Consider the following 19,932-nt stretch of genomic DNA (forward strand, 5'->3'; position numbering starts at 1 on the left):
TCTGTGGTTGGTGTGCTGGTCTCTGTGGTTGATGTGCTGGTGTCTGTTGTCGGTGTGCTGGTTGATGTGCTGGTCTCTGTGGTTGATGTGCTGGTCTCTGTGGTTGATGTGCTGGTCTCTGTGGTTGATGTGCTGGTGTCTATTGTCGATGTGCTGGTTGGTGAGCTGGTCTCTGTGGTTGATGTGCTGGTCTCTGTGGTTGACGTGCTGGTCTCTGTGGTTGACGTGCTGGTCTCTGTGGTTGGTGAGCTGGTCTCTGTGGTTGGTGTGCTGGTCTCTGTGGTTGGTGTGCTGGTCTCTGTAGTTGATGTGCTGGTGTCTGTTGTCAATGTGCTGGTTGGTGAGCTGGACTCTGTGGTTGATGTGCTGGTCTCTGTGGTTGACGTGCTGGTCTCTGTGGTTGATGTGCTGGTCTCTGTGGTTGGTGAGCTGGTCTCTGTGGTTGATGTGCTGGTCTCTGTGGTTGGTGAGCTGGTCTCTGTGGTTGATGTGCTGGTCTCTGTGGTCAGTGTGCTGGACTCTGTGGTTGGTGTGCTGGTCTCTGTGGTTGATGTGCTGGTCTCTGTGGTTGGTGAGCTGGTCTCTGTGGTTGAAGTGCTGCACTCTGTGGTCGTTGTGCTGGTCTCTGTGCTTGTTATGCTGGACTCTGCAGTTGATGTGCTGGATGTTGTGGTTGGTGTGCTGGACTCTGTGATCATTGTGCTGGACTCTGCAGTCGTTGTGCTGGACTCTGCGGTCAATGTGCTGGTATATGTTGTCGATGTGCTGGTTGCTGAGCTGGTCTCTGTGGTTGATGAGCTGGTCTCTGTGGTTGGTGAGCTGGTCTCTGTTGTCGATGTGCTGGTTTTTGTGGTTGGTCAGCTGTTCTCTGTGGTTGACGTGCTGGTCTCTGTGGTTGATGTGCTGGTGTCTGTTGTCGGTGTGCTGGGTGGTGAGCTGGTCTCAGTATTTGATGAGCTGGTCTCTGTGGTTGACGTGCTGGTCTCTGTGGTTGACGTGCTGGTCTCTGTGGTTGATGTGCTGGTGACTGTTGTCGATGTGCTGGTTGGTGAGCTGGTCTCTGTGGTTGATGTGCTGGTCTCTGTGGTTGATGTGCTGGTCTCTGTGGTCAGTGTGCTGGTCTCTGTGGTTGATGTGCTGGTGTCTGTGGTTGATGTGCTGGTCTCTGTGGTCAGTGTGCTGGTCTCTGTGGATGACGTGCTGGTCTCTGTGTTTGATGTGCTGGTGTCTGTTGTCGAAGTGCTGGTTGGTGAGCTGGTCTCTGTGGTTGATGTGCTGGTGTTTGTTGTCGGTGTGCTGGTTGGTGAGCTGGTCTCTGTGGTTGATTTGCTGGTCTCTGTGGTTGACGTGCTGGTCTCTGTGGTTGGTGTGCTGGACTCTGTGGTCATTGTGCTGAATTCTGCAGTCGTTGTGCTGGACTCTGCGGTCAATGTGCTGGTATCTATTGTCGGTGTGCTGGTTGGTGAGCTGGACTCTGTGGTTGATGTGCTGGTCTCTGTGGTTGACGTGCTGGTCTCTGTGGTTGATGTGCTGGTGTCTGTTGTCGATGTGCTGGTTGGTGAGCTGGACTCTGTGGTTGGTGAGCTGGACTCTGTGGTCAGTGTGCTGGTCTCTGTGGTTGGTGTGCTGGTCTCTGTGATTGATGTGCTGGTCTCTGTGGTTGATGTGCTGGTCTCTGTTGTTGATGTGCTGGACTCTGTGGTCGTTGTGCTGGTCTCTGTGGTTGATGTGCTGGACTGTGCGGTTGGTGTGCTGGACTCTGTGGTCAGTGTGTTGGTCTCTGTTGTCAGTGTGCTGGTCTCTGTGGTTGACGTGCTGGTCTCTGTGGTTGATGTGCTGGTCTCTGTGGTTGACGTGCTGGTCTCTGTGGTTGGTGTGCTGGTCTCTGTTGTCGATGTGCTGGTGTCTGTTGTCGATGTGCTGGTTGGTGAGCTGTTCTCTGTGGTTGGTGTGCTGGTCTCTGTGGTTGATGTGCTGGTCTCTGTGGTTGACGTGCTGGTGTCTGTTGTCGGTGTGCTGGTTGGTGAGCTGCTCTCTGTGGTTGGTGTGCTGGTCTCTGTGGTTGATGTGCTGGTCTCTGTGGTTGACGTGCTGGTGTCTGTTGTCGGTGTGCTGGTTGGTGAGCTGGTCTCTGTGGTTGGTGTGCTGGTCTCTGTGGTTGATGTGCTGGTCTCTGTGGTTGACGTGCTGGTCTCTGTGGTTGATGTGCTGGTGTCTGTGGTTGATGTGCTGGTGTCTGTTGTCGGTGTGCTGGTTGGTGAGCTGTTCTCTGTGGTTGGTGTGCTGGTCTCTGTGGTTGATGTGCTGGTCTCTGTGGTTGACGTGCTGGTCTCTGTGGTTGGTGAGCTGGTCTCTGTGGTTGATGTGCTGGTCTCTGTGGTTGGTGTGCTGGTCTCTGTGGTTGACGTGCTGGTCTCTGTGGTTGATGTGCTGGTCTCTGTTGTTGGTGAGCTGGTCTCTCTGGTTGATGTGCTGGTCTCTGTGGTTGGTGAGCTGGTCTCTGTGGTCAGTGTGCTGGTCTCTGTGGTTGATGTGCTGGTCTCTGTGGTCGTTGTGCTGGTCTCTGTGCTTGTTATGCTGGGCTCTGCAGTTGATGTGCTGGATGGTGTGGTTGGTGTGCTGGACTGTGATCATTGTGCTGGACTCTGCAGTCGTTTTGCTGGACTCTGCGGTCAATGTGCTGGTATATGTTGTCGATGTGCTGGTTGCTGAGCTGGTCTCTGTAGTTGATGAGCTGGTCTCTGTGGTTGGTGAGCTGGTCTCTGTTGTCGATGTGCTGGTTTTTGTGGTTGGTCAGCTGGTCTCTGTGGTTGACGTGCTGGTCTCTGTGGTTGATGTGCTGGTGTCTGTTGTCGGTGTGCTGGGTGGTGAGCTGGTCTCAGTGGTTGATGAGCTGGTCTCTGTGGTTGACGTGCTGTTCTCTGTGGTTGACGTGCTGGTCTCTGTGGTTGATGTGCTGGTGACTGTTGTCGATGTGCTGGTTGGTGAGCTGGTCTCTGTGGTTGATGTGCTGGTCTCTGTGGTTGATGTGCTGGTCTCTGTGGTCAGTGTGCTGGTCTCTGTGGTTGATGTGCTGGTCTCTGTGGTTGATGTGCTGGTCTCTGTGGTCAGTGTGCTGGTCTCTGTGGTTGACGTGCTGGTCTCTGTGTTTGATGTGCTGGTGTCTGTTGTCGATGTGCTGGTTGGTGAGCTGGTCTCTGTGGTTGATGTGCTGGTGTTTGTTGTCGGTGTGCTGGTTGGTGAGCTGGTCTCTGTGGTTGATTTGCTGGTCTCTGTGGTTGACGTGCTGGTCTCTGTGGTTGGTGTGCTGGACTCTGTGGTCATTGTGCTGAATTCTGCAGTCGTTGTGCTGGACTCTGCGGTCAATGTGCTGGTATCTATTGTCGGTGTGCTGGTTGGTGAGCTGGACTCTGTGGTTGATGTGCTGGTCTCTGTGGTTGACGTGCTGGTCTCTGTGGTTGATGTGCTGGTGTCTGTTGTCGATGTGCTGGTTGGTGAGCTGGACTCTGTGGTTGGTGAGCTGGACTCTGTGGTCAGTGTGCTGGTCTCTGTGGTTGGTGTGCTGGTCTCTGTGGTTGATGTGCTGGTCTCTGTGGTTGATGTGCTGGTCTCTGTGGTTGACGTGCTGGTCTCTGTGGTTGATGTGCTGGTGTCTGTGGTTGATGTGCTGGTGTCTGTTGTCGGTGTGCTGGTTGGTGAGCTGTTCTCTGTGGTTGGTGTGCTGGTCTCTGTGGTTGATGTGCTGGTCTCTGTGGTTGACGTGCTGGTCTCTGTGGTTGATGTGCTGGTCTCTGTGGTTGGTGAGCTGGTCTCTGTGGTTGGTGTGCTGGTCTCTGTGGTTGATGTGCTGGTCTCTGTGGTTGACGTGCTGGTCTCTGTGGTTGATGTGCTGGTGTCTGTTGTCAATGTGCTGGTTGGTGAGCTGGACTCTGTGGTTGATGTGCTGGTCTCTGTGGTTGACGTGCTGGTCTCTGTGGTTGATGTGCTGGTCTCTGTGGTTGGTGAGCTGGTCTCTGTGGTTGATGTGCTGGTCTCTGTGGTTGGTGAGCTGGTCTCTGTGGTTGATGTGCTGGTCTCTGTGGTCAGTGTGCTGGACTCTGTGGTTGGTGTGCTGGTCTCTGTGGTTGATGTGCTGGTCTCTGTGGTTGGTGAGCTGGTCTCTGTGGTTGAAGTGCTGCACTCTGTGGTCGTTGTGCTGGTCTCTGTGCTTGTTATGCTGGACTCTGCAGTTGATGTGCTGGATGTTGTGGTTGGTGTGCTGGACTCTGTGATCATTGTGCTGGACTCTGCAGTCGTTGTGCTGGACTCTGCGGTCAATGTGCTGGTATATGTTGTCGATGTGCTGGTTGCTGAGCTGGTCTCTGTGGTTGATGAGCTGGTCTCTGTGGTTGGTGAGCTGGTCTCTGTTGTCGATGTGCTGGTTTTTGTGGTTGGTCAGCTGTTCTCTGTGGTTGACGTGCTGGTCTCTGTGGTTGATGTGCTGGTGTCTGTTGTCGGTGTGCTGGGTGGTGAGCTGGTCTCAGTATTTGATGAGCTGGTCTCTGTGGTTGACGTGCTGGTCTCTGTGGTTGACGTGCTGGTCTCTGTGGTTGATGTGCTGGTGACTGTTGTCGATGTGCTGGTTGGTGAGCTGGTCTCTGTGGTTGATGTGCTGGTCTCTGTGGTTGATGTGCTGGTCTCTGTGGTCAGTGTGCTGGTCTCTGTGGTTGATGTGCTGGTGTCTGTGGTTGATGTGCTGGTCTCTGTGGTCAGTGTGCTGGTCTCTGTGGATGACGTGCTGGTCTCTGTGTTTGATGTGCTGGTGTCTGTTGTCGAAGTGCTGGTTGGTGAGCTGGTCTCTGTGGTTGATGTGCTGGTGTTTGTTGTCGGTGTGCTGGTTGGTGAGCTGGTCTCTGTGGTTGATTTGCTGGTCTCTGTGGTTGACGTGCTGGTCTCTGTGGTTGGTGTGCTGGACTCTGTGGTCATTGTGCTGAATTCTGCAGTCGTTGTGCTGGACTCTGCGGTCAATGTGCTGGTATCTATTGTCGGTGTGCTGGTTGGTGAGCTGGACTCTGTGGTTGATGTGCTGGTCTCTGTGGTTGACGTGCTGGTCTCTGTGGTTGATGTGCTGGTGTCTGTTGTCGATGTGCTGGTTGGTGAGCTGGACTCTGTGGTTGGTGAGCTGGACTCTGTGGTCAGTGTGCTGGTCTCTGTGGTTGGTGTGCTGGTCTCTGTGATTGATGTGCTGGTCTCTGTGGTTGATGTGCTGGTCTCTGTTGTTGATGTGCTGGACTCTGTGGTCGTTGTGCTGGTCTCTGTGGTTGATGTGCTGGACTGTGCGGTTGGTGTGCTGGACTCTGTGGTCAGTGTGTTGGTCTCTGTTGTCAGTGTGCTGGTCTCTGTGGTTGACGTGCTGGTCTCTGTGGTTGATGTGCTGGTCTCTGTGGTTGACGTGCTGGTCTCTGTGGTTGGTGTGCTGGTCTCTGTTGTCGATGTGCTGGTGTCTGTTGTCGATGTGCTGGTTGGTGAGCTGTTCTCTGTGGTTGGTGTGCTGGTCTCTGTGGTTGATGTGCTGGTCTCTGTGGTTGACGTGCTGGTGTCTGTTGTCGGTGTGCTGGTTGGTGAGCTGCTCTCTGTGGTTGGTGTGCTGGTCTCTGTGGTTGATGTGCTGGTCTCTGTGGTTGACGTGCTGGTGTCTGTTGTCGGTGTGCTGGTTGGTGAGCTGGTCTCTGTGGTTGGTGTGCTGGTCTCTGTGGTTGATGTGCTGGTCTCTGTGGTTGACGTGCTGGTCTCTGTGGTTGATGTGCTGGTGTCTGTGGTTGATGTGCTGGTGTCTGTTGTCGGTGTGCTGGTTGGTGAGCTGTTCTCTGTGGTTGGTGTGCTGGTCTCTGTGGTTGATGTGCTGGTCTCTGTGGTTGACGTGCTGGTCTCTGTGGTTGGTGAGCTGGTCTCTGTGGTTGATGTGCTGGTCTCTGTGGTTGGTGTGCTGGTCTCTGTGGTTGACGTGCTGGTCTCTGTGGTTGATGTGCTGGTCTCTGTTGTTGGTGAGCTGGTCTCTCTGGTTGATGTGCTGGTCTCTGTGGTTGGTGAGCTGGTCTCTGTGGTCAGTGTGCTGGTCTCTGTGGTTGATGTGCTGGTCTCTGTGGTCGTTGTGCTGGTCTCTGTGCTTGTTATGCTGGGCTCTGCAGTTGATGTGCTGGATGGTGTGGTTGGTGTGCTGGACTGTGATCATTGTGCTGGACTCTGCAGTCGTTTTGCTGGACTCTGCGGTCAATGTGCTGGTATATGTTGTCGATGTGCTGGTTGCTGAGCTGGTCTCTGTAGTTGATGAGCTGGTCTCTGTGGTTGGTGAGCTGGTCTCTGTTGTCGATGTGCTGGTTTTTGTGGTTGGTCAGCTGGTCTCTGTGGTTGACGTGCTGGTCTCTGTGGTTGATGTGCTGGTGTCTGTTGTCGGTGTGCTGGGTGGTGAGCTGGTCTCAGTGGTTGATGAGCTGGTCTCTGTGGTTGACGTGCTGTTCTCTGTGGTTGACGTGCTGGTCTCTGTGGTTGATGTGCTGGTGACTGTTGTCGATGTGCTGGTTGGTGAGCTGGTCTCTGTGGTTGATGTGCTGGTCTCTGTGGTTGATGTGCTGGTCTCTGTGGTCAGTGTGCTGGTCTCTGTGGTTGATGTGCTGGTCTCTGTGGTTGATGTGCTGGTCTCTGTGGTCAGTGTGCTGGTCTCTGTGGTTGACGTGCTGGTCTCTGTGTTTGATGTGCTGGTGTCTGTTGTCGATGTGCTGGTTGGTGAGCTGGTCTCTGTGGTTGATGTGCTGGTGTTTGTTGTCGGTGTGCTGGTTGGTGAGCTGGTCTCTGTGGTTGATTTGCTGGTCTCTGTGGTTGACGTGCTGGTCTCTGTGGTTGGTGTGCTGGACTCTGTGGTCATTGTGCTGAATTCTGCAGTCGTTGTGCTGGACTCTGCGGTCAATGTGCTGGTATCTATTGTCGGTGTGCTGGTTGGTGAGCTGGACTCTGTGGTTGATGTGCTGGTCTCTGTGGTTGACGTGCTGGTCTCTGTGGTTGATGTGCTGGTGTCTGTTGTCGATGTGCTGGTTGGTGAGCTGGACTCTGTGGTTGGTGAGCTGGACTCTGTGGTCAGTGTGCTGGTCTCTGTGGTTGGTGTGCTGGTCTCTGTGGTTGATGTGCTGGTCTCTGTGGTTGATGTGCTGGTCTCTGTGGTTGACGTGCTGGTCTCTGTGGTTGATGTGCTGGTGTCTGTGGTTGATGTGCTGGTGTCTGTTGTCGGTGTGCTGGTTGGTGAGCTGTTCTCTGTGGTTGGTGTGCTGGTCTCTGTGGTTGATGTGCTGGTCTCTGTGGTTGACGTGCTGGTCTCTGTGGTTGGTGAGCTGGTCTCTGTGGTTGATGTGCTGGTCTCTGTGGTTGGTGTGCTGGTCTCTGTGGTTGACGTGCTGGTCTCTGTGGTTGATGTGCTGGTCTCTGTGGTTGGTGAGCTGGTCTCTGTGGTTGATGTGCTGGTCTCTGTGGTTGGTGAGCTGGTCTCTGTGGTCAGTGTGCTGGTCTCTGTGGTTGATGTGCTGGTCTCTGTGGTCGTTGTGCTGGTCTCTGTGCTTGTTATGCTGGACTCTGCAGTTGATGCGCTGGATGGTGTGGTTGGTGTGCTGGACTCTGTGATCATTGTGCTGGACTCTGCAGTCGTTGTGCTGGACTCTGCGGTCAATGTGCTGGTATATGTTGTCGATGTGCTGGTTGCTGAGCTGGTCTCTGTGGTTGATGAGCTGGTCTCTGTGGTTGGTGAGCTGGTCTCTGTTGTCGATGTGCTGGTTTTTGTGGTTGGTCAGCTGGTCTCTGTGGTTGACGTGCTGGTCTCTGTGGTTGATGTGCTGGTCTCTGTGGTTGATGTGCTGGTGTCTGTTGTCGGTGTGCTGGGTGGTGAGCTGGTCTCAGTGGTTGATGAGCTGGTCTCTGTGGCTGACGTGCTGGTCTCTGTGGTTGACGTGCTGGTCTCTGTGGTTGATGTGCTGGTCTCTGTGGTTGATGTGCTGGTGACTGTTGTCGATGTGCTGCTTGGTGAGCTGGTCTCTGTGGTTGATGTGCTGGTCTCTGTGGTTGATGTGCTGGTCTCTGTGGTCAGTGTGCTGGTCTCTGTGGTTGACGTGCTGGTCTCTGTGTTTGATGTGCTGGTGTCTGTTGTCGATGTGCTGGTTGGTGAGCTGGTCTCTGTGGTTGATTTGCTGGTCTCTGTGGTTGACGTGCTGGTCTCTGTGGTTGATGTGCTGGTGTCTGTTGTCGATGTGCTGGTTGGTGAGCTGGACTCTGTGGTTGGTGAGCTGGACTCTGTGGTCAGTGTGCTGGTCTCTGTGGTTGATGTGCTGGTCTCTGTGGTTGATGTGCTGGTGTCTGTTGTCGGTGTGCTGGTTGGTGTGCTGGACTCTGTGGTTGATGTGCTGGTCTCTGTGGTTGGTGTGCTGGTCTCTGTGGTTGACGTGCTGGTCTCTGTGGTTGATGTGCTGGTGTCTGTTGTCGATGTGCTGGTTGGTGAGCTGGTCTCTGTGGTTGATTTGCTGGTCTCTGTGGTTGACGTGCTGGTCTCTGTGGTTGATGTGCTGGTGTCTGTTGTCGATGTGCTGGTTGGTGAGCTGGACTCTGTGGTTGGTGAGCTGGACTCTGTGGTCAGTGTGCTGGTCTCTGTGGTTGATGTGCTGGTCTCTGTGGTTGATGTGCTGGTGTCTGTTGTCGGTGTGCTGGTTGGTGTGCTGGACTCTGTGGTTGATGTGCTGGTCTCTGTGGTTGGTGTGCTGGTCTCTGTGGTTGATGTGCTGGTCTCTGTGGTTGACGTGCTGGACTCTGTGGTCGTTGTGCTGGTCTCTGTGGTTGATGTGCTGCACTGTGCGGTCGGTGTGCTGGACTCTGTGGTCAGTGTGTTGGTCTCTGTTGTCAGTGTGCTGGTCTCTGTGGTTGACGTGCTGGTCTCTGTGGTTGATGTGCTGGTCTCTGTGGTTGGTGTGCTGGTCTCTGTGGTTGATGTGCTGGTCTCTGTGGTTGATGTGCTGGTCTCTGTTGTTGATGTGCTGGACTCTGTGGTCGTTGTGCTGGTCTCTGTGGTTGATGTGCTGCACTGTGCGGTTGGTGTGCTGGACTCTGTGGTCAGTGTGTTGGTCTCTGTTGTCAGTGTGCTGGTCTCTGTTGTTGACGTGCTGGTCTCTGTGGTTGATGTGCTGGTCTCTGTGGTTGGTGTGCTGGTCTCTGTGGTTGGTGTGCTGGTCTCTGTTGTCGATGTGCTGGTGTCTGTTGTCGATGTGCTGGTTGGTGCGCTGTTCTCTGTGGTTGGTGTGCTGGTCTCTGTGGTTGATGTGCTGGTCTCTGTGGTTGACGTGCTGGTGTCTGTTGTCGGTGTGCTGGTTGGTGAGCTGGTCTCTGTGGTTGGTGTGCTGGTCTCTGTGGTTGATGTGCTGGTCTCTGTGGTTGATATGCTGGTCTCTGTGGTTGACGTGCTGGTCTCTGTGGTTGACGTGCTGGTCTCTGTGGTTGGTGAGCTGGTCTCTGTGGTTGATGTGCTGGTCTCTGTGGTTGGTGTGCTGGTCTCTGTGGTTGACGTGCTGGTCTCTGTGGTTGATGTGCTGATCACTGTGGTCGGTGAGCTGGTCTCTGTGGTTGATGTGCTGTTCTCTGTGGTTGGTGAGCTGGTCTCTGTGGTCAGTGTGCTGGACTCTGTGGTTGATGTGCTGGTCTCTGTGGTTGGTGAACTGGTCTCTGTGGTCAGTGTGCTGGTCTCTGTGGTTGGTGAGCTGGTCTCTGTGGTTGATGTGCTGGTCTCTGTGGTCAGTGTGCTGGTCTCTGTGGTTGACGTGCTGGACTCTGTGGTCGTTGTGCTGGTCTCTGTGCTTGTTATGCTAGACTCTGCAGTTGATGTGCTGGATGGTGTGGTTGGTGTGCTGGACTCTGTGATCATTATGCTGGACTCTGCAGTCGTTGTGCTGGACTCTGTGGTTGATGTGCTGGTCTCTGTTGTCGATGTGCTGGTTTTTGTGGTTGGTCAGCTGGTCTCTGTGGTTGACGTGCTGGTCTCTGTGGTCGATGTGCTGGTGTCTGTTGTCGGTGTGCTGGGTGGTGAGCTGGTCTCAGTGGTTGATGAGCTGGTCTCTGTGGTTGACGTGCTGGTCTCTGTGGTTGACGTGCTGGTTTCTGTGGTTGATGTGCTGGTCTCTGTGGTTGATGTGCTGGTGACTGTTGTCGATGTGCTGGTTGGTGAGCTGGTCTCTGTGGTTGATGTGCTGGTCTCTGTGGTTGATGTGCTGGTCTCTGTGGTCAGTGTGCTGGTCTCTGTGGTTGATGTGCTGGTCTCTGTGGTTGATGTGCTGGTCTCTGTGGTCAGTGTGCTGGTCTCTGTGGTTGACGTGCTGGTCTCTGTGTTTGATGTGCTGGTGTCTGTTGTCGATGTGCTGGTTGGTGAGCTGGTCTCTGTGGTTGATTTGCTGGTCTCTGTGGTTGGTGTGCTGGTCTCTGTGGTTGATGTGCTGGTCTCTGTGGTCAGTGTGCTGGTCTCTGTGGTTGATGTGCTGGTCTCTGTGGTTGATGTGCTGGTCTCTGTGGTCAGTGTGCTGGTCTCTGTGGTTGACGTGCTGGTCTCTGTGTTTGATGTGCTGGTGTCTGTTGTCGATGTGCTGGTTGGTGAGCTGGTCTCTGTGGTTGATTTGCTGGTCTCTGTGGTTGACGTGCTGGTCTCTGTGGTTGGTGTGCTGGACTCTGTGGTCATTGTGCTGAATTCTGCAGTCGTTGTGCTGGACTCTGCGGTCAATGTGCTGGTATCTATTGTCGGTGTGCTGGTTGGTGAGCTGGACTCTGTGGTTGATGTGCTGGTCTCTGTGGTTGACGTGCTGGTCTCTGTGGTTGATGTGCTGGTGTCTGTTGTCGATGTGCTGGTTGGTGAGCTGGACTCTGTGGTTGGTGAGCTGGACTCTGTGGTCAGTGTGCTGGTCTCTGTGGTTGATGTGCTGGTCTCTGTGGTTGATGTGCTGGTGTCTGTTGTCGGTGTGCTGGTTGGTGTGCTGGACTCTGTGGTTGATGTGCTGGTCTCTGTGGTTGGTGTGCTGGTCTCTGTGGTTGATGTGCTGGTCTCTGTGGTTGACGTGCTGGACTCTGTGGTCGTTGTGCTGGTCTCTGTGGTTGATGTGCTGGACTGTGCGGTTGGTGTGCTGGACTCTGTGGTCAGTGTGTTGGTCTCTGTTGTCAGTGTGCTGGTCTCTGTGGTTGACGTGCTGGTCTCTGTGGTTGATGTGCTGGTCTCTGTGGTTGGTGTGCTGGTCTCTGTGGTTGATGTGCTGGTCTCTGTGGTTGATGTGCTGGTCTCTGTTGTTGATGTGCTGGACTCTGTGGTCGTTGTGCTGGTCTCTGTGGTTGATGTGCTGGACTGTGCGGTTGGTGTGCTGGACTCTGTGGTCAGTGTGTTGGTCTCTGTTGTCAGTGTGCTGGTCTCTGTTGTCGATGTGCTGGTTGGTGAGCTGTTCTCTGTGGTTGGTGTGCTGGTCTCTGTGGTTGATGTGCTGGTCTCTGTGGTTGACGTGCTGGTGTCTGTTGTCGGTGTGCTGGTTGGTGAGCTGGTCTCTGTGGTTGGTGTGCTGGTCTCTGTGGTTGATGTGCTGTTCTCTGTGGTTGACGTGCTGGTGTCTGTTGTCGGTGTGCTGGTTGGTGAGCTGGTCTCTGTGGTTGGTGTTCTGGTCTCTGTGGTTGATGTGCTGGTCTCTGTGGTTGACGTGCTGGTCTCTGTGGTTGATGTGCTGGTGTCTGTGGTTGATGTGCTGGTGTCTGTTGTCGGTGTGCTGGTTGGTGAGCTGTTCTCTGTGGTTGGTGTGCTGGTCTCTGTGGTTGATGTGCTGGTCTCTGTGGTTGACGTGCTGGTCTCTGTGGTTGGTGAGCTGGTCTCTGTGGTTGATGTGCTGGTCTCTGTGGTTGGTGTGCTGGTCTCTGTGGTTGGTGTGCTGGTCTCTGTTGTCGATGTGCTGGTGTCTGTTGTCGATGTGCTGGTTGGTGAGCTGTTTCCTGTGGTTGGTGTGCTGGTCTCTGTGGTTGATGTGCTGGTCTCTGTGGTTGACGTGCTGGTGTCTGTTGTCGGTGTGCTGGTTGGTGAGCTGGTCTCTGTGGTTGGTGTGCTGGTCTCTGTGGTTGATGTGCTGGTCTCTGTGGTTGACGTGCTGGTCTCTGTGGTTGATGTGCTGGTGTCTGTTGCCGGTGTGCTGGTTGGTGAGCTGGTCTCTGTGGTTGGTGTGCTGGTCTCTGTTGTCGATGTGCTGGTCTCTGTGGTCGGTGAGCTGGTCTCTGTGGTTGACGTGCTGGCCTCTGTGTTTGATGTGCTGGTGTCTGTTGTCGGTGTGCTGGTTGGTGTGCTGGTCTCTGTGGTTGATGTGCTGGTCTCTGTGGTTGACGTGCTGGTCTCTGTGGTTGATGTGCTGGTCTCTGTTGCCGGTGTGCTGGTTGGTGAGCTGGACTCTGCGGTCGATGTGCTGGTCTCTCTGGTTGATGTGCTGGTCTCTGTGGTTGATGTGCTGGTCTCTGTGGTCGGTGAGCTGGTCTCTGTGGTTGACGTGCTCGTCTCTGTGTTTGATGTGCTGGTGTCTGTTGTCGGTGTGCTGGTTGGCGTGCTGGTCTCTGTGGTTGATGTGCTGGTCTCTGTGGTTGACGTGCTGGTCTCTGTGGTTGATGTGCTGGTGTCTGTTGCCGGTGTGCTGGTTGGTGAGCTGGACTCTGCGGTCGATGTGCTGGTCTCTCTGGTTGATGTGCTGGTCTCTGTGGTTGATGTGCTGGTCTCTGTGGTTGGTGAGCTGGTCTCTGTGGTTGGTGAGCTGGTCTCTGTGGTTGATGTGCTGGTCTCTGTGGTTGACGTGCTGGTCTCTGTGGTTGGTGAGCTGGTCTCTGTGGTTGATGTGCTGGTCTCTGTGGTTGACGTGCTGGTCTCTGTGGTTGATGTGCTGGTCTCTGTGTTTGACGTGCTGGTGTCTGTTGTCGGTGTGCTGGTTGGTGAGCTGGACTCTGTGGTTGATGTGCTGGTCTCTGTGGTTGACGTGCTGGTCTCTGTGTTTGATGTGCTGGTGTTTTTTGTCGATGTGCTGGTTGGTGAGCTGGTCTCTGTGGTTGGTGAGCTGGTCTCTGTGGTTGGTGAGCTGGTCTCTGTGATTGACGTGCTGGTCTATGTGGTTGATGTGCTGGTCTCTGTGGTTGATGTGCTGGTGTCTGTTGTCGATGTGCTGGGTGGTGAGCTGGTCTCTGTGGTCGGTGTGGTTGTTTTTGTGCTGGACTCTGTCGTCGGTGTGCTAATTGGTGTGCTGGACTCCGTGGCTGACGTGCTGTACTCTGTGGTCATTGTACTCGACTCTGGGGTGGTTGTGCTGGACCCTACGGTCAATGTTCTGGTGTCTGTGGTTGGTGAGGTTGTTGTTGTGCTGGACTCTGTCATCGGTGAGCTGGACCCTGCGGTGGACCTGCTGGACTCATTTGTCGGTGTGCTGGACCCTATGGTTTGTGCACTGGACTCCGTGGTCGGTGTGCTGGACTCTGTGGTCAGTGTGCTGGACTCTGTGGTCAGTGTGCTGGACTCTGCAGTCGTTGTGCTGGACTCTGCGGTCAATATGCTGGTGTCTGTCGTCGGTGTGCTGGTTGGTGAACTGGACTCTGTGGTTGGTGAGCTGGTCTCTGCAGTTGATGTGCTGGTCTCTGTGGTTGATGTGCTGGTCTCTGTGGTTGATGTGCTGGTCTCTGTGGTTGATGTGCTGGTGTCTGTGGTTGATGTGCTGGTCTCTGTGGTTGATGTGCTGGTTTCTGTGGTTGGTGAGCTGGTCTCTGTGGTCATTGTGGTTCTTGTTGTGCGGGACTCTGTTGTTTCTGTGCTGGTTGGTGAGCTGGTCTCTGTGGTCGTTGTGCTGGTCTCTATTGTCTTTGTGCTGGATACTGTGGTCAGTGTGCTGGTGTCTGTGGTTGACGTGCTGGTGTCTGTTGTCGATGTGCTGGTTGCTGACCTGGTCTCTGTGGTTGGTGAGCTGGTCTCTGTGATTGTTATGCTGGACTCTGCAGTCATTGTGCTGGACTCTGCAGTTGGTGAGCTGGTCTCTGTGGTTGATGTGCTGGTCTCTGTGGTCGTTGTGCTGGGCTCTGTGAATGTTATGCTGGACTCTGCAGTCGTTGTGCCGGACTCTGCGGTCAATGTGCTGGTGTCTGTTGCCGGCGTGCTGGTTTGTGAGCTGGTCTCTGTGGTTGATGTGCTGATCTCTGTGGTTGATGTGCTGGTCTCTCTGGTTGATGTGCTGGACTCTGCGGTCAATGTGCTGGTGTCTGTTGTCGGTGTGCTGGTTGCTGAGCTGGACTCTGTGGTTGATGTGCTGGTCTCTGTGGTTGATGTGCTGGACTCTGTGGTTGGTGAGCTGGTCTCTGTGGTTGACGTACTGGACTGTGCGGTTGGTGGGCTGGACTCTGTGGTTGGTGAGCTGATCTCTGTGGTTGATGTGCTGGACTCTGTGGTCGGTGTGCTGGACTCTGTGGTTGATGTGCTGGACACTGTGGTTGATGTGCTGGTCTCTGTGGTTGACGTGCTGGACTCTGTGGTTGACGTGCTGGTCTCTGTGGTTGATGTGCTGGTCTCTGTGGTCAGAGTGCTGGACTCTGTGGTTGGTGAGCTGGACTCTGTGGTTGATGTGCTGGTCTCTGTGGTTGACGTGCTGGACTCTGTGGTTGACGTGCTGGTCTCTGTGGTTGACGTGCTGGTCTCTGTTGTCGGTGTGCTGGTTGGTGAGCTGGTCTCTGTGGTTGGTGTGCTGGTCTCTGTGGTTGATGTGCTAGTCTCTGTGGTTGGTGTGCTGGTCTCTGTGGTTGATGTGCTGGTGTCTATTGTCGATGTGCTGGTTGGTGAGCTGGTCTCTGTGGTTGATGTGCTGGTCTCTGTGGTTGACGTGCTGGTCTCTGTGGTTGACGTGCTGGTCTCTGTGGTTGGTGAGCTGGTCTCTGTGGTTGATGTGCTGGTCTCTGTGGTTGGTGAGCTGGTCTCTGTGGTTGACGTACTGGACTGTGCGGTTGGTGGGCTGGACTCTGTGGTTGGTGAGCTGGTCTCTGTGGTTGATGTTCTGGTGTCTCTTGTCTGTGTGCTGGTTGGTGTGCTGGTCTCTGTGGTTGACGTGCTGGTCTCTGTGGTTGACGTGCTGGACTCTGTGGTTGGTGAGCTGGACTCTGTGGTTGATGTGCTGGTCTCTGTGGTTGACGTGCTGGACTCTGTGGTTGACGTGCTGGTCTCTGTGGTTGACGTGCTGGTCTCTGTTGTCGGTGTGCTGGTTGGTGAGCTGGTCTCTGTGGTTGGTGTGCTGGTCTCTGTGGTTGACGTGCTGGTCTCTGTGGTTGTTGTGCTGGTCTCTGTGGTTGATGTGCTGGTGTCTATTGTCGATGTGCTGGTTGGTGAGCTGGTCTCTGTGGTTGATGTGCTGGTCTCTGTGGTTGACGTGCTGGTCTCTGTGGTTGATGTGCTGGTCTCTGTGGTTGGTGAGCTGGTCTCTGTGGTTGATGTGCTGGTCTCTGTGGTTGGTGAGCTGGTCTCTGTGGTTGATGTGCTGGTCTCTGTGGTCAGTGTGCTGGTCTCTGTGGTTGATGTGCTGGTCTCTGCGGTTGGTGAGCTGGTCTCTGTGGTCAGTGTGCTGGTCTCTGTGGTTGATGTGCTGGTCTCTGTGGTCGTTGTGCTGGTCTCTGTGCTTGTTATGCTGGACTCTGCAGTTGATGTGCTGGATGGTGTGGTTGGTGTGCTGGACTCTGTGATCATTGTGCTGGACTCTGCAGTCGTTGTGCTGGACTCTGCGGTCAATGTGCTGGTATATGTTGTCGATGTGCTGGTTGCTGAGCTGGTCTCTGTGGTTGATGAGCTGGTCTCTGTGGTTGGTGAGCTGGTCTCTGTTGTCGATGTGCTGGTTGCTGAGCTGGTCTCTGTGGTTGATGAGCTGGTCTCTGTGGTTGGTGAGCTGGTCTCTGTGGTTGATGAGCTGGTCTCTGTGGTTGGTGAGCTGGTCTCTGTTGTCGATGTGCTGGTTTTTGTGGTTGGTCAGCTGGTCTCTGTGGTTGACGTGCTGGTCTCTGTGGTTGATGTGCTGGTGTCTGTTGTCGGTGTGCTCGGTGGTGAGCTGGTCTCAGTGGTTGATGAGCTGGTCTCTGTGGTTGATGTGCTGGTCTCTGTGGTTGACGTGCTGGTCTCTGTGGTTGATGTGCTGGTCTCTGTGGTTGATGTGCTGGTCTCTGTGGTTGATGTGCTGGTCTCTGTGGTTGACGTGCTGGTCTCTGTGGTTGATGTGCTGGTGTCTGTTGTCGATGTGCTGGGTGGTGAGCTGGTCTCTGTGGTCAGTGTGGTTGTTGTTGTGCTGGATCCTGTCGTCGGTGTGCTGGTTGGTGAGCTGGTCTCTGTGGTTGATTTGCTGGTCTCTGTGGTTGACGTGCTGGTCTCTGTGGTTGGTGTGCTGGACTCTGTGGTCATTGTGCTGGATTCTGCAGTCGTTGTGCTGGACTCTGCGGTCAATGTGCTGGTATCTATTGTCGGTGTGCTGGTTGGTGAGCTGGACTCTGTGGTTGATGTGCTGGTCTCTGTGGTTGACGTGCTGGTCTCTGTGGTTGATGTGCTGGTGTCTGTTGTCGATGTGCTGGTTGGTGAGCTGGACTCTGTGGTTGGTGAGCTGGACTCTGTGGTCAGTGTGCTGGTCTCTGTGGTTGGTGAGCTGGTCTCTGTGGTTGATGTTCTGGTGTCTGTTGTCTGTGTGCTGGTTGGTGTGCTGGACTCTGTGGTTGATGTGCTGGTCTCTGTGGTCAGAGTGCTGGACTCTGTGGTTGGTGAGCTGGACTCTGTGGTTGACGTGCTGGTCTCTGTGGTTGGTGTGCTGGTCTCTGTGGTTGACGTGCTGGACTCTGTGGTTGACGTGCTGGTCTCTGTGGTTGACGTGCTGGTCTCTGTGGTTGATGTGCTGGTCTCTGTTGTCGGTGTGCTGGTTGGTGAGCTGGTCTCTGTGGTTGGTGTGCTGGTCTCTGTGGTTGACGTGCTGCTCTCTGTGGTTGATGTGCTGGTCTCTGTGGTTGATGTGCTGGTCTCTGTGGTTCGTGTGCTGGTCTCTGTGGTTGATGTGATGGTGTCTATTGTCGATGTGCTGGTTGGTGAGCTGGTCTCTGTGGTTGATGTGCTGGTCTCTGTGGTTGACGTGCTGGTCTCTGTGGTTGACGTGCTGGTCTCTGTGGTTGGTGAGCTGGTCTCTGTGGTTGATGTGCTGGTCTCTGTGGTTGGTGTGCTGGTCTCTGTGGTTGACGTGCTGGTCTCTGTGGTTGATGTGCTGGTCTCTGTGGTTGGTGAGCTGGTCTCTGTGGTTGATGTGCTGGTCTCTGTGGTTGGTGAGCTGGTCTCTGTGGTCAGTGTGCTGGTCTCTGTGGTTGACGTGCTGCACTCTGTGGTCGTTGTGCTGGTCTCTGTGGTTGGTGAGCTGGTCTCTGTGGTTGATGTGCTGGTCTCTGTGGTCAGTGTGCTGGTCTCTGTGGTTGACGTGCTGGACTCTGTGGTCGTTGTGCTGGTCTCTGTGCTTGTTATGCTGGACTCTGCAGTTGATGTGCTGGATGGTGTGGTTGGTGTGCTGGACTCTGTGATCATTGTGCTGGACTCTGCAGTCGTTGTGCTGGACTCTGTGGTCAATGTGCTGGTATATGTTGTCGATGTGCTGGTTGCTGAGCTGGTCTCTGTGGTTGATGAGCTGGTCTCTGTGGTTGGTGAGCTGGTCTCTGTTGTCGATGTGCTGGTTTTTGTGGTTGGTCAGCTGGTCTCTGTGGTTGACGTGCTGGTCTCTGTGGTTGATGTGCTGGTGTCTGTTGTCGGTGTGCTGGGTGGTGAGCTGGTCTCAGTGGTTGATGAGCTGGTCTCTGTGGTTGACGTGCTGGTCTCTGTGGTTGATGTGCTGGTCTCTGTGGTTGATGTGCTGGTGTCTGTTGTCGATGTGCTGGTTGGTGAGCTGGTCTCTGTGGTTGATGTGCTGGTCTCTGTGGTTGATGTGCTGGTCTCTGTGGTCAGTGTGCTGGTCTCTGTGGTTGATGTGCTGGTCTCTGTGGTTGATGTGCTGGTCTCTGTGGTCAGTGTGCTGGTCTCTGTGGTTGACGTGCTGGTCTCTGTGGTTGATGTGCTGGTGTCTGTTGTCGATGTGCTGGTTGGTGAGCTGGTCTCTGTGGTTGATTTGCTGGTGTCTGTGGTTGATTTGCTGGTCTCTGTGGTTGACGTGCTGGTCTCTGTGGTTGGTGTGCTGGACTCTGTGGTCATTGTGCTGGATTCTGCAGTCGTTGTGCTGGACTCTGCGGTCAATGTGCTGGTATCTATTGTCGGTGTGCTGGTTGGTGAGCTGGACTCTGTGGTTGATGTGCTGGTCTCTGTGGTCAGTGTGCTGGTCTCTGTGGTTGACGTGCTGGTCTCTGTGGTTGATGTGCTGGTGTCTGTTGTCGATGTGCTGGTTGGTGAGCTGGACTCTGTGGTTGGTGAGCTGGACTCTGTGGTCAGTGTGCTGGTCTCTGTGGTTGATGTGCTGGTCTCTGTGGTTGATGTGCTGGTGTCTGTTGTCGGTGTGCTGGTTGGTGTGCTGGACTCTGTGGTTGATGTGCTGGTCTCTGTGGTTGGTGTGCTGGTCTCTGTGGTTGATGTGCTGGTCTCTGTGGTTGAAGTGCTGGACTCTGTGGTCATTGTGCTGGTCTCTGTGGTTGATGTGCTGGACTGTGAGGTTGGTGTGCTGGACTCTGTGGTCAGTGTGTTGGTCTCTGTTGTCAGTGTGCTGGTCTCTGTGGTTGACGTGCTGGTCTCTGTGGTTGATGTGCTGGTCTCTGTGGTTGACGTGCTGGTCTCTGTGGTTGATGTGCTGGTCTCTGTGGTTGACGTGCTGGTCTCTGTGGTTGATGTGCTGCTCTCTGTGGTTGACGTGCTGGTCTCTGTGGTTGATGTGCTGGTGTCTGTTGCCGGTGTGCTGGTTGGTGAGCTGGTCTCTGTGGTTGGTGTGCTGGCCTCTGTGGTCGGTGTGGTTGTTGTTGTGCTGGACTCTGCAGTCGTTGTGCTGGTCTCTGTAGTTGATGTGCTGGACAGCGCAGTCGATGTGCTGGTGTCTGTCGTCGGTGTGCTAATTGGTGTGCTGGACTCCGTGGCTGACGTGCTGTACTCTGTGGTCGTTGTACTCGACTCCGGGGTGGTTGTGCTGGACCCTACGGTCAATGTGCTTGTGTCTGTGGTTGGTGAGGTTGTTGTTGTGCTGGACTCTGTCATCGGTGAGCTGGACCCTGCGGTGGACCTGCTGGACTCTTTTGTCGGTGTGCTGGACCCTATGGTTTGTGCACTGGACTCCGTGGTCGGTGTGCTGGATTCTGTGGTCAGTGTGCTGGACTCTGCAGTCGTTGTGCTGGACTCTGCGGTCAATATGCTGGTGTCTGTCGTCGGTGTGCTGGTTGGTGAACTGGACTCTGTGGTTGGTGAGCTGGACTCTGTGGTTGATGTGCTGGTCTCTGTGGTTGATATGCTGGTCTCTGTGGTTGGTGAGCTGGTCTCTGTGGTTGACGTGCTGGTCTCTGTGGTTGATGTGCTGGTCTCTGTGGTTGATGTGCTGGTCTCTGTGGTTGATGTGCTGGTTTCTGTGGTTGGTGAGCTGGTCTCTGTGGTCATTGTGGTTCTTGTTGTGCGGGACTCTGTTGTTTCTGTGCTGGTTGGTGACCTGGTCTCTGTGGTTGGTGTGCTGGACTCTGTGGTTGGTGTGCTGGTCTCTGTGGTTGATGTGCTGGTCTCTGTGGTTTATGTGCTGGTGTCTGTGGTTGTTGTGCTGGTCTCTATTGTCTTTGTGCTGGACACTGTGGTCAGTGTGCTGGTCTCTGTGGTTGACGTGCTGGTGTCTGTTGTCGATGTGCTGGTTGGTGAGCTGAACTCTGTGGTCGGTGTGCTGGTCTCTG

General features: G+C 54.4%; 1 protein-coding gene across 1 annotated transcript in view; it reads right to left on the reverse strand.

The window, feature by feature from the left end:
• Positions 1 to 384: 384 nt before the first annotated feature.
• LOC140192659 (uncharacterized) overlaps positions 385 to 19,932 on the reverse strand; it is a gene marked incomplete at its 3' end in the record, with an annotated part of 28,119 nt that continues 8,571 nt past the window's right edge. Inside the window, 6 exon segments of the mRNA XM_072250189.1 lie at positions 385 to 623; positions 735 to 1,551; positions 1,591 to 2,015; positions 3,205 to 3,255; positions 9,191 to 10,582; positions 18,548 to 18,598. Coding sequence (XP_072106290.1) covers positions 385 to 623; positions 735 to 1,551; positions 1,591 to 2,015; positions 3,205 to 3,255; positions 9,191 to 10,582; positions 18,548 to 18,598 — 2,975 coding nt within the window.

The sequence above is a fragment of the Mobula birostris genome, unplaced genomic scaffold, assembly GCF_030028105.1.
Source record: "Mobula birostris isolate sMobBir1 unplaced genomic scaffold, sMobBir1.hap1 scaffold_2062, whole genome shotgun sequence".
NCBI classification, from domain to species: Eukaryota; Metazoa; Chordata; class Chondrichthyes; order Myliobatiformes; family Myliobatidae; genus Mobula; species Mobula birostris.